General features: G+C 36.9%; 1 protein-coding gene across 1 annotated transcript; it reads right to left on the bottom strand.

Annotated features, from left to right (window-relative positions):
- Positions 1-223: 223 nt before the first annotated feature.
- Positions 224-12463, bottom strand: LOC143882175 (E3 ubiquitin-protein ligase AIRP2-like). Its single transcript, XM_077385631.1, has 5 exons — positions 12207-12463; positions 8879-9029; positions 8710-8776; positions 8380-8614; positions 224-712 (listed from the first exon to the last, which is right to left on the bottom strand). Exons 1-5 carry the CDS (start codon positions 12284-12286, stop codon positions 502-504), a joined length of 744 nt encoding a protein of 247 aa, XP_077241746.1. The 5' UTR covers positions 12287-12463; the 3' UTR covers positions 224-501.
- Positions 12464-12935: the final 472 nt, after the last annotated feature.

Raw genomic sequence — 12935 nt, 5'->3', positions numbered from 1 at the left:
ATTCGCTCCTCCTCCCCCCTCTCCCTACCGCTCTTTCAGCACCTGGTAAACTAATATTTCATGAACAAAAATAATTGTTACCAAACATGGCCTTCGTGTCCCACAAAACTGTGAAATTCTCTCCCCTGATATGAGAGGGGCCTACTTAAAGTTTGCCTCCTGAACAGAAGCTGTACAGAACTTCAGAACCAATACAAGGTGGTCATAAGCCATAACTCCTAAATTCACATGAAACGAAAAAGAGATCCTTTGATATATAGACAAGTTTTTCAATCTGTACATGCACATTTACATTTGGTTCATCTGAATACAATTTACAGACAAACTCCTTCCCATGGAGTTTTCCGGCATTCACATGCCACCTAGGGACAACTGGGCGGCTTCATAACAGAAATGGGAAGCACTTCCACCTAAATTAATCAAAGCTAAATGGGTAATTAACTTAAGGAAATAAATTACCGGCAATAATCCGAACTTTCTGTAGAACTCCACGAATCATTTTCATTTCACATGTGAATCGTAGGCTTCGAAAACAGCATCGGGGATGACTATGGGTAATTTGTCTATGTACATGAAGAGGCGCCTCAGATTTTCTCTCGAAAGAGTCGCCATGTCGACTATCTCTCGACTGTCTGTGAAGATCCAGAGATCGCCAGAGTTCACTCTCTTGAGACTGTCACGGCAGAATGGGCATGACTGTGATCTTGCACGCCTGCAATACATCAATAGATATCATTATAAGATCGCATTGAAGTATCACTTAGAATATATTAGAAATGCTCCAAATCCTAAGATAATGATTTTTCAAATCAACCAAATTCTAACACTACATTTAACTTTTTTACCCATAGCATTTTAGGGCATTTGTAAGTGTGACAAACCATAATAAGGATCCAGACCAGTGATACACATGAAAGAATGTTACCAGCATCTCCATCTATTACCCTTCAATTTGAAGGATGTCACAAAGTTTGAACTGTGGTATGGCTCATGCAGGACTAATATTAGATGGAATTGAACTAGATCATGATTCGTCTTCTAGGGAATTAGAATTAAATTGTAGGATTTGAGACTATTACACGGGGTCTTTTTTTTTTTTTTGGTGAGACTATTACACAGGATTGAACTAAATTATGACTTGTCTTGAGGGGATCAGAATTGAATTGTAGGATTTGGGACGTGAAATTGTAGAATCTAACTGAGCACAAATCCATCTTATGCAATGTCTTCAATTCTCAAACAAAATCTTATGCAATGTCTTCGTATAGTAGTCCACCTGCTTAAATGGGTTTTTTTCTCTCAGCGTAAATCAAGCTTTCAGGTTTCAGTATGCATGTCGGCCACGGCGGAAATGGAAACAGGTCAGCTTTGGATGGAAATTTGGGTGGAAATCTAGTAAAATCATAGAAACATATACAAATGATGGACATTTAAGACGAAACTTCGAGAAGTGCTAGAATAAGCTCAAAAACCATCACATAAAGTAATAAACAAAAAAGTTTAACAACATCAAACACCTAGTGCATGTCTAATAATTTAATGCATGCCACATTTCACATATAATTCATAAAAATATTTATTCATAATACATACATTGCATTCCACATGTAATTCGCATAAATAAGATTGTGTTACATACTAATATAGGACACCACTAATACACTTAAGGTTTTTGGTTTCGGTATGCGTTTCAATGGAAATGAAAACAAGATTCCGTGGAAATTTAAAACATGTTGTCGTTTCGTGTCGGGTTCGGTGGAAATTTAAAACCATACCAAAATGGTCCAATCTTCCTATCATTGGGTACATTGACAGTACATGTTCCAAAGCATCAACCATTTTATGACTGTTCTATTTAAAGATAAGTATTAAGATCACAGAAATAGAAGTTTGAAACTTGTTACACACGTGATCCCGAGACTCCCATGTGATTTTTTTGGTTCTGTTTTTATAGTTGATAGAAACCATTTGAGATTTATATTGTTTTGCATGGTTTTTTACTCAAATATTATCTAAATGTAATCGTTCTGTCTTAACTTCTTCTGCACATAAAGGAGCTTGGATCATTTGCATTTTCCAGTTATAAAAGACAACGGAGAGCTATAAGGTGCATATCCAGCATCAAGAACCCCAGGATATTGCAATATTCTTCACTCGTATTTTTGCTGAGTCTCATTGTTTTATGAGAGGTATCATCCCCTCCACTAAGATGATGGATCACCACCAGATAAAAATTCACAAGAGAACTTAATAGCCAACAGCCACAAAGCTTGGAAACAAAGACTGCAATGTGTTTCACAAGGAGAAACGCCAAGTCAAACACAAACATAATATGTTACACAAGCCGAAGCTAGAACAGTTCATGCAGACAGCATCATATATAATATGAAAGATGTATTATGCTAACGAACAGATGCAGGACGACCCAGTGATGGCCTGGCACAGTGAAACCATCATGTTGCATAATAGCTGGTTTTGGTCCTTATGATGGAACTTCCAATGGGTGGGAATGCCTACATTGAATTGGTTTCCACATGGCCTAAAATATCAGCCAATATGAAACAGAAATTCAGGGTTTCAATGCAATTCAGACCCCTGTATCAACACCTGCAAAAAGGGCATAATATTGGCCACATTGGTTCGATACGGAAGCTTATTGGTTGTCTCGGCCCCTAGTAGCTGAAAAATGAAAAAGAAAATTGATAGAATGAGAGAAAAAGGGAGAAGACAATGAGTTCATTCAAGGAAACTCGGCCTCCAATGTGCTAGCTACACTATATGTGATTATTGCTTACCGAATAGCCATACGGCATCGACATCATATAGAAATCGGGGAAAATAAAATAGGAAATAGAAATCATCAAAATAGGAAAAAGAAATTAAGGAAACCTAATACAATATGGAAATAACATAAATAAGGAAAGCAATTATAACATTCCCCGCCCTCAATTTCAACCTTGTCCGCAAGGCTGATTAGTAATAAACTCTAGAAATTTCTGCTGCACTAGGAAAACATAATGCTCCTTCTGCATTAGCTTTTCCATACGATGATTGCTTATCGTAGTCACGCTTCTTCCACCTTTGCCCTTAATAGTCACTCTTTTCCTATTCAATGAAAATTGCATAAGTTTCGAACATTTCCATGCAACTCAAAAACAAAGTTTGGAAAATTTCCAAGTAATATCTCCTAAAGTACGCACCCACTGGGCTCCCTGGACTAGATCAAACCTTATAATGGCAATAGAAATAAATCCGTGACTAACTCTTGATTCTGCACGGAAATTTTCATATTAGAGCATTTTCCCTTACTAATCAAGGTTCGACATCCACTACCTTGACCACAAAAGTATCCGAGTGTTCCACAAGGCAAGAGTCTTTTGGCAACCCGAACGTCTCAAAAATTATTTGCACTACCTAAGTCAATTAAGATCGCCACAGTCTGATGTTTGATGTATCCCTTGACCCACATATTCTGGGGAATAGAATATCATGCTAAAGCGTGCACAGAAGTAACAATTGTATCATCACCTTCTTGATCAGGATTCTCATGATCTAATTCACCCTTATCCTCATCCTCTTCGTCAGGATCATCCATTGGCTCGATCATCAACAATAGTTTTTGCCCGCAATCATGACCCATATGGTCTTTCTCATCACAACCAACATAGCCCTTTCATCATTTGGTCCGTAAGTCATACCGCCAAACGCTTAACATGTGTGTTACTACCTGTGGATTTGATGGGACCTTCTCAAGGTAGATCAGGGGGTCGACTAGTAGAGCCTTCATACGAACGTTGACTATCTTCATTGAGTCTTTCCTCTTGCATCGCGCACAAGTGATAGCCGTCGTCATCGTGCGAGGATGATAATCTTGACTTCCCATCTAATGTCTAGACAGAGTCCTGCGACAAACGTCTAAACCAATTGGGGCTCTAACAAGTTTCGGAGCTCGATTGGAGAGTCGTTCGAACCGGTCTTCCTTTAAGACAATTGTCGTTTGTCTTATTTTTGCTAGCTCGCCATGGACATATCCGTACCCAGATGGTCCAAAACGAACCAATAGACCCTCCACGAATTCCTTCCAAGTTGGAACTCCCTGACAGGTTACTTCAAATCTATCATACCATTGGATAGCATCTCCCTCAAGATTGATGGAAGCCATTGCAATCCTGAGATCCTCCATCGTCTGATGGAATTGGAAATATCGTTCCGCTCGGGACACCCATACAATCATATCATTACAATCCCATCGCAGAAACTCTATTTTTGTGATAGAATTTTTTTTATCTCGATCAATATACATTCCGCCTCCTCGATTATCTAGTTCATTTGTACAACGGTCATAGAAGTTTGTAGCGCCTTGTATAGACCAATGCCTGTGCACAATGGTAGATTCAAAGACAAGATCATGTCTATCTCGGGTAGCCATCAACTGGGGAGGATTGGGATTTTGAGATAGAAATTCTCTAAACATCTTTAATATATTTGCTTTGAGGGTTTGGATTATTGATTCAAGTTGTGATTCGATCTTCGCGAACCTCGCGCATACAAGCTTGTTCTTCTAAAGACGATCCATTCTTACTTCCGTAGTCATGGAATAAGCCTTTAGATCTTTGATGCCAATGACGTTCTTTCGACGACGTGTAAGAGGCATCCACCAAGAAAGGACTATGATACCAACTTGTTAGAACACAATTTTATCAGAACAGAAAATGAAGAAGAAGAGTGATAGAATAAGAGAAAAAGGGAGAAGACACTGAGTAAATTCGAGGAAACTCGGCCTCCAATGTGCTAGCTGCACTAAATGTGATTATTGCTTACCAAATAGCCATATGGCATCTACATTATATAGAAATTGGGGAAAACAAAATTGGAAACAGAAAATTAACAAAAAAAGAAAAAAAATTAAGGAAACCTAATATAGTATGGAAATAACATAAATAAGAAAAGCAATTATAACAGTTTTTGGCAAGATTTGATGAGATTCGGTGGTGGTTCATGCTTCTCCTTCTCAGTTTTTACCCGTTTCTGATTTCCCTCTAATTTTTTTACTTTATTGTATGTTTTGTTGTCTTATTCATGGTTTGATTCTTTTCCATTCTTTTCAAGGCTAGATCTATAAAGTTCTGCATCTATTGTTCATTTATTTTTCTTTCTATTTAGTTCTTTTTCCTATTGATTATCTTACACTCACTAAAGATGTCATTTTTTTAACCGGTATTGAGCTATACGTACATAATTTTATAGCTTCATCCACATAACTTATGGGTCAATGTCCCACTTTCTTTTACTCTTTTTTTTTGCAATTTTTGGTGATACAATCGCATTAGCTTATTATCTACTTTACAGAGTTACATTATTCATTTTTTTTAGTTGTTGACCTGTCTCACTTTTAGTTCAAGCTCTCCAACACACTAAAAACGCTATAAATCACATTAAAATGATCAAAACATAGATATATGGTCGAAAAAGTGTGCCAGAAATCAGTAGAAGGAAAGTAAACAGTAATCTTTGGAGGTAACATAGCTTATCGTTTTTTTCACCTTTCTTTTTAATGGTAAGTAGTAACTGAGAGCTTTATTAAAGAATCAAAGAGAAACAGAAAACTCGACCAAGCTAGCCAAGGAAAGATGCAACAATGAAGAAAAAAAAACATCCACCCTACTCCAACAAGGGCGTCTCTGGGTCACTCCAATGCGAGCTAATACATCCTTCCCCATTAACTGATTGATATAAATGCTGAAAACCTATCATCTTCTCCCCTATAAGGTATGTCACTTCAACGCATCAGCGAATCCCCAAGGGTAATGGTCTCCCCTGATGCAACCATTGAATAACATTAAGGCCCCCCCTCAACAATCGGAGAGCTATATCTCTCTCAGTAAGAAGGACACTTGTCCTTAAGGTGTGAACTTCCGCCTCATTAGAGTCCTCAATCCTGATAGAACCATGCTTCCCCATGTTAGACCCATAAAAGTTAAGCAAGAGGGATCCACTATGAGAATCTTGTCAAGGCAAATATCTAGCAAAAAGCAACCACACGAGGGGATGGAATCCTCCACACCCTCTTAGTTGTGAGGCTCATAAAGGTTCAAGACAAAAAAAATGAACGAATGATCTAACAATCAAAACCCCATCCGAACACACTTTCCAAATAACACCATATGGAGTATAGTACCAAATCTAAACAACTTCCAACCTGCCCCAAACTTAGGCATAACATCAAATACTGCCTGAGTTAAAACAACTGTAACCCATGCATACCAGCCGATGTGTATCATTTTGGAGCCCAACTAATACCCCTAATGATACAGATATTTAAATCCATAGATATGTGTTTGCAAGTAGCATCTCACTATCATTTCATGTATGAGGAATATAAATATCAGCCACGCAAGTACTCTTTTCGTCCATCTCCTAGGCCAACTATGCACATGGCGTGTGGGTAAGGTGATCAAAATCGTTCACCTTGTGGGCCACCAAAGATATTTTCCCACCAATATAGTTTGACATCAAACAAAAGATCCTAAACCATATTTTTAAAACTCCCCTGCATCAGCGTGAGTTGACTCCCTTTTACCTTGGTCGTTTCCACATTGCGCCGCATCCGCATTCCGCATTTTGCCCTACAGAGTCAATAAAAACTCCTTTGACTCTCTCAAATTATGACCGTGTCAACCGAGTACTCGACCGCGTCGTGCCGAGTCGACTAGGATTTTCTTCGGTAGCATTCCGCGCCGCATCTTGAGTCATTCCAAAAAAAACGTCAAAGTTGATGTTTTAAATGCTTGATTAGGCAAACAAGTTCGTGTTCATTGTGGGATCATATAAGCGGGATGTTGTCACGGTAGTCAATATGAATGGTATCTATCACAAGCCACCGCATCATGTGTCACGTGAATAGTGAGTCTGGGAGGACAAAAATAATACTTGGGCAAATGATATTAGCATTTATTTTGCGAAGTGTGAACTACCCTACTCTTATACAAGTAGGACATAATTTCACAACCATGCGCCGAAAAAAAACAATCGAATCCAAGCTCAACCAATAAAATATGTACAAAGACATTATTGTTATGGAAATAACAAGAGTATTAGGTGCTAATTCTATGTAGTGATGTATCGCCACATGCAATCCAAGCGAAAATCAATGCTAGAGGATTTACGCTAAGGTTTGTTTTTGGTAAGGGCCATCTAATCGAATGCATGATAAGTTATCCTTTGATATAGGGCATTTTACTGGTTAACCAAGGCAGTTTTTTTACTTCAATCATCCTACTTAATCATTTGTCACCTAGGAAACTTGAATGGGAATAGTTGGTTATTAATGTGCCTAAACTTAGATTTAATAAAAGAAACAATCTATGTTAAACAAGAAGAAAATTCGATAAAATACAAACTATAGCTGTTTATAGTGTCCCCAAACAATAAATCGTGAAATTACTCCAAAATTCGCTGAAATTTTAATTTCTAGAAGTCCCCTCAACGTCTCAAAAGTCGTCAATACAGCATAATTCTAGCTACAAGCATGGTTCTAAATTAATCATTATAATGTTATTTCCTTCTATATTGAGGAAAGAAACTTTTTCCCAAGAAACAATTTTCCACGAGGAATGTTTTTCTTGCAATCCAAAGGCCTAACTGGAAAAAAACTATCCCAATGTCATCAAAAGCCATGATTTAGAAAAAAAATAAATTCTGAAAAAGTATTTCCAAGAGGTCCCTAACCAGTAACCACTATTTTCATCAACATATAAATCATGATTTTTACTATGACTGATTGGGATTTAATTTCAAAATTAGGGATTCATGAAGTTCCTTTTACAAATAAGTAGGGAGTGTGATGATTCATTTTTCTAAGGGAGAGGTTTTGAAGAACTCTGGAGATTTAACTTGTACTTTTTATTATTTTCGTCAAATTTAGGAGTACTTAGATTGTTTCAAGAAAAGCATTTCGCTGACATAAAGACATGTTGGTTGACAGAATAATTCCAAGAGGGTCAATAAGAGTGAACAACTGTGCAGCACGGTGTCTCTTCATAATAAAGATATTTCTCTATATAAGTTCATCAAGCACACCGACATAGTACATTGATTTAAAAAGAAATACACTAATCTAATATTAGGAAAGTAATGTATAATAATACCAAAAGATGAAAGAAAAAAAGACATACAAGCTTTTTTTCACTCAGCCATGTCAACTTGCATACTATCAAGGAAAAAATATACTTGGTTATCATCTAAAATGCATATCTTGATGGTTCAGGAAAAATCAACACACCCTTTAAAGCCTCAACCAGTTACAAGGAAGTATCAGAAAACATGCAAGTATTTATGAATGCTAGTAAAATAACTAAATAAGAGAGAGAAAAAAACTACCATTCTCGGTAGCACTTCATGCACATAGCATGGCTGCAATTGGGTAACACAATCTTACTGTTCATCTCCATGCAAATCCCACATTCTTCTTCTCTTTCAACATCTACCTCTGAGTAATGCCTCATTTCTTCTTCGTCTCTTCTCCTATACCTTTCCATACATACTGCCTTTTGCTTTTTATCTTCCATATCAGTTATCCCCTTTTGAAGTTGCAGCAAAGAGGGAAATATAACAGCTGCCCATGAATAAGCATCAGTAAGAGCTAGTGAGTAAGAATTTCTTAGGTTCAAGATCATAGGTTTTAAGTTTAGCTCGAGCTAGATGACCTACCATAGAATTCTCTGATACTTGCTTTTCTTTCATGGATTGACATGGTTGTTGTGCCATCTACATAAACCTACAGCATGAAGAGTTGGGGGTCATCAGAACTAAGCCAAAACTAAAGAAGCGTGTGGATATAGCCTAGTATCAGGATTGACGTAAAGGGATAGACTTCGACCTTATAAATAAGGATTCTCAAAAGTCCAAGGGCGCCCGCAAGGCTGCAGTCTGTCCATTGAACAAGAAAAAGGAACAGGTGTGCAGCTGGACTGTATGACATTCTCATCTGAAGACAGGCACCATCGTATTCCCTTGGAAAGTCTGAAGCCCTACACCATGCATTAAAATAAAAGAAAACTAAGATAAGATATCTGAAAGAGTTAGTCACAATCCTTTTCTTTACCAAAATCTCAAATTCACAAATACATTTAAAAAGGGATTAAAGCACGTAAGAAGAGTAAAGCATGTAAGAATAGATTTTGCTGATGATTTAAGAAGTTCACATAAAACTCTTGACAGCTCAATTACCCCCTTGAAATACTAATAGAACCCATCAGCTCAATTAACAACATTTTATATCCTGTGTGCGTTGACTCATGTTAAGATTTCCATTGATGCATTTACTGCTAAAATTGGCTTAGTCTCACAGAGATTAGAGTTTCCTAGAGTAGTTCTCTGGCTCTTCCACAACATAGGAACTCTCAAGGCTCAGATTCCAATTCAAGCAGCATTGTAGTATAAGGATACCCAAGAATCAGCGCTATCTCCAGAATCTTACTCCTATTCCTAGTTCAGTAGCTCCTCATGCTATGTTATCTAGAAACTGTTTGATGTGTATCTAACTCTGATACCAATCTAGCGTAAACCTAGGGTTTCCGAGTCATTTTCTGGGAACTTACGAGCTCGTTAATAGAACTTAAAATAAGATGATCGAGTCGATTCTGTGATTATACGTTCATAACCCCAACCCATTCCCATTTTGGGCAGAACAGATCTACTAATTCTTTTAATCCAGGGTTTTGCGCGCGCGCATGTGTGTGTGTGTGGAGGGAGAGAGAGAGAGAGAGAGAGAGAGAGAGAGAGAGAGAGAGAGAGAGAGAGAGAGAGAGAGAGAGAGAGAGAGAGAGAGAGAGACTCCTGCTTTCTATGTCGTCTAGGAACTGCTTTCCAGCTTATGCAGTCAAAGAGGCTTCTGCTTCATAAGCCCACAGAGAATCCTGTTGGAATGACTAATTGAACTCAAAGTAAGATGGCACTTCTAGTGGTCTTTTTATGCTTGCAAGATGGATAGTTTCACGGAGGAAAAATTTGGTAAATGGAACATCTGTAAATAAATGGTTTACATCATTGAACAAGTGGCCTCACTCGTACTTCTGCCACCCCAAGGAAAAATGTGTGCATGCATGATATAATCTCTCTTGTAAAGTATACTGCAATAATACTATTACAAGACAAGAAAAGGCATCATTAGAACAAAAGGAAGGGGCCAACCCAACCCAACCCATCAAAATAGCTATCTAGAATGTCAGAAATAAAATTCTAACTGTTGCCCTGTTTAAGACCACCTGTAATAAAAAAAAATCCAGCAGACCATCTTAAACACTAAAACTTCACAGTAATCATAGTCAAGCGATCCTGGCATCAAGCAACGTTCTTGACCATGAAAAAAGCGGGAGTTTTTCTATTTCAGTTTTTGTATAAAATAGAACTAACTTCCACCAAAGTGAAAACCTTATAAAGGCAACCCAAGGGAAAAAAAAAAAGATACAGTATTAACTAAGACAAACTATTTTGAAGTAAATGAATAACAACCCAGAGAAGCAAAATTTAACTAAGAAATGTGTTTTAAGGCAGGATGAAGTGCAAAAGGTAGAAATTTTAAGAAACTAGAGAAACCATACCTATAAAGAACACTATATCCTTAAAACATAGGGAGAGTTTCAACAAGAAGTTAAAAACAATCTAAACATTGCTCCAGAAAAGTAAAATTCCAACCATAATCACCATTTCCATGGAGTACCCAGTAAAAGAGGAAAACAGGAAATTTATAAGGCGTAAGGAAAAAGAATTACACAACTGAAAAATTGAAAAAGAAAAAGAAAGAAAACAACTCATGACGATGGGATCCAAATGAGAAAATCCATTTCCAAAACAACAATATCCTAACAAATTACATAATAAACAAAAAGTACATCAATCCATATGTAGCAATTTTAGCCATAACTTGAGAAAAAACCACAAAATCAACCCAATGAAAAAATAGATGTCAAACCATGAATGCCCCTTTTGAACAGGTATTAAGAGTGAAAAACAGAGATTCCAAGAAAGAAATGAACTTGATTAAAAACACCAATACAAACATGAGCATTGAACTGTAAATGGCAAATTCAACCAAAAGTCATAAAATTTTCTCCAGGAAGGCAAAATCCATGCCGCAACCACCATTTTTTAACTGGAACTGAAATAGAGAAAGTAGGAATCTAGGAAACAGCAAAACCAAAACTGCAAACAGCTGACAAATTGCAACATTTTTTTTTTTTTTGCAACATTTGAAACATAAGTATCAACTTAACAAAAATCTCAAAAGAAAAAAGAACATAAAACGTGCCTGGTGAATTTTAGTCGAATAATTCATTCTAAGACAGGAATCGAAACGAAAGAGAAGTACAAGATATGTGGTTTTTGAGCTACAAGCACCAATGCCGATCTAAATTAATAAATTATCAATAAATTTGCCCAAGAAAAAAAAAATGAAATTCCAAACAAAATGCCTTTTCCGAGGAGCAAAACAGTTGGTATTTTGAGAAACAAAAAAAAACCTAATTGAAAGACACCAGAAAAAAAAGAAAGAGATTATAACCATAAGCAGTCAATTCAACAAAAATACCCAAAAATCTCAAAAGAAAAAGTATACTTGAGAATAACTTTTTAAAATATCTAAATGCCAGCCAAAAATACGAAGAAAAAACGCAATCTCTGCTCAAGAAACAATTTCAAGCCGCAATTGCACTTCCTCAGAATGAATCCAAATAAAAAAGCAGAAACATCAACAAACAACAAAATCAAAAGCTTAAAACAACATAGAGCATAAAAAAATGATCTCCGAACTACAAGCAGGGATTTTCACACAAAATACAAAAGAAAAAAAAAATCACAACATCGATGTAATTGTTATCAGTCGCCATATACCAGCAGTAACAGAAGGAAAAAAAAAACAGAAATTTCAACAATCAAAGCCTAAAAAAAGCAAAAGAAACATGCAACCTTTAGCAATTTATCCAAAAAAAACACAAAATCTGCACATAAAAAAAAAAAATAGCAACACAATCGCCATTACAAGAACAATTAAGACCCTAACGAAGAACTCTCAACCTCTGTAGCAATTTCTCATCCAAAAAATCGATAAAAAAAACATCAAATCCTCTTCAGAAAGGACAAAACACAAGTAAAAAACACAATTCAAGCAAGAAATAAATGAGAAAAAACAGAAAATTGAGTATACTTACAGTGTATTTGCGTGCTGGATATCGGCTTCCAGACCTTTAAGAGAGTCCTTGAAAGATTTTCGCATGGAATTTAGGTACATCTCCCTCTAACAGATAAACAAAAAGATAGAAATAAAAAAATCCACCAAAGATCCTCTCCTCTCAAAAACCCTAGCTTTCCAAACCCTAATTTTGTTCTTATCCTCTCTTTTTTTTCCTCTTTTTTCTTCTTCGTCTTCTGCTCTTTCTGTTTTTTTTTTTTTCCCCTGTTTTTGAAAGCGTAATACGAGAAAGGGAGCGCTCCCTTAGACGCCACGTGGACGAGAAGAGCGTCAAGTGTGCGTCAAAAACGATCGTGATATTTCTGACGCCCTTATCCAATACTCTCTGCTCGGCTGTTTTTTTGGGCTATGATTGTTTCGCACCTCCTTTAGGATAAATCGCACCCAGTAAAGCATGTAGTCTGGCCAAAATTTAAGTTACAAGGGGTGCGTATTATCCTAGAGGGGAGCGAAAAAATCATCTCCCTTTTTTCTCCCACTTCCATTTCCCCACTCCGCTTTCGGTAGCTTTGCCGCCACGCAGACGTTATAGAATATCCACTGCCTGAATTGATGCCCCTCGCCTTCCGACAAATAACATAAATACCACTCATTCATTCATTCTTACCAAGAATAGCAATTGTTCTTATCTTGACTGACTAGATAACAACAACTTTAGGCCATGCTTGGGATTGAGGGATAAAACATT

This window comes from Tasmannia lanceolata, unplaced genomic scaffold (assembly GCF_043159265.1).
Source record: "Tasmannia lanceolata isolate RefF3 unplaced genomic scaffold, GAP_Taslan_0.1 ptg000007l, whole genome shotgun sequence".
NCBI classification, from domain to species: domain Eukaryota; kingdom Viridiplantae; phylum Streptophyta; class Magnoliopsida; order Canellales; family Winteraceae; genus Tasmannia; species Tasmannia lanceolata.
Note: the sequence above shows the minus strand (reverse complement) of the source record. Positions and strands in the feature narration are given on the sequence as shown.

Excerpts from the sequence above, each read along its gene's own strand:
- LOC143882175 (XM_077385631.1), bottom strand. The coding sequence starts at position 12,286 with ATGTACCTAAATTCCATGCGAAAATCTTTCAAGGACTCTCTTAAAGGT. Across the intron at positions 9,030-12,206 it reads ATCCAGCACGCAAATACACT|GGCTTCAGACTTTCCAAGGG; the intron begins GTAAGTATACTC and ends TGCATGGTGTAG. Across the intron at positions 8,615-8,709 it reads AAGTATCAGAGAATTCTATG|CTGTTATATTTCCCTCTTTG; the intron begins GTAGGTCATCTA and ends ATTCATGGGCAG.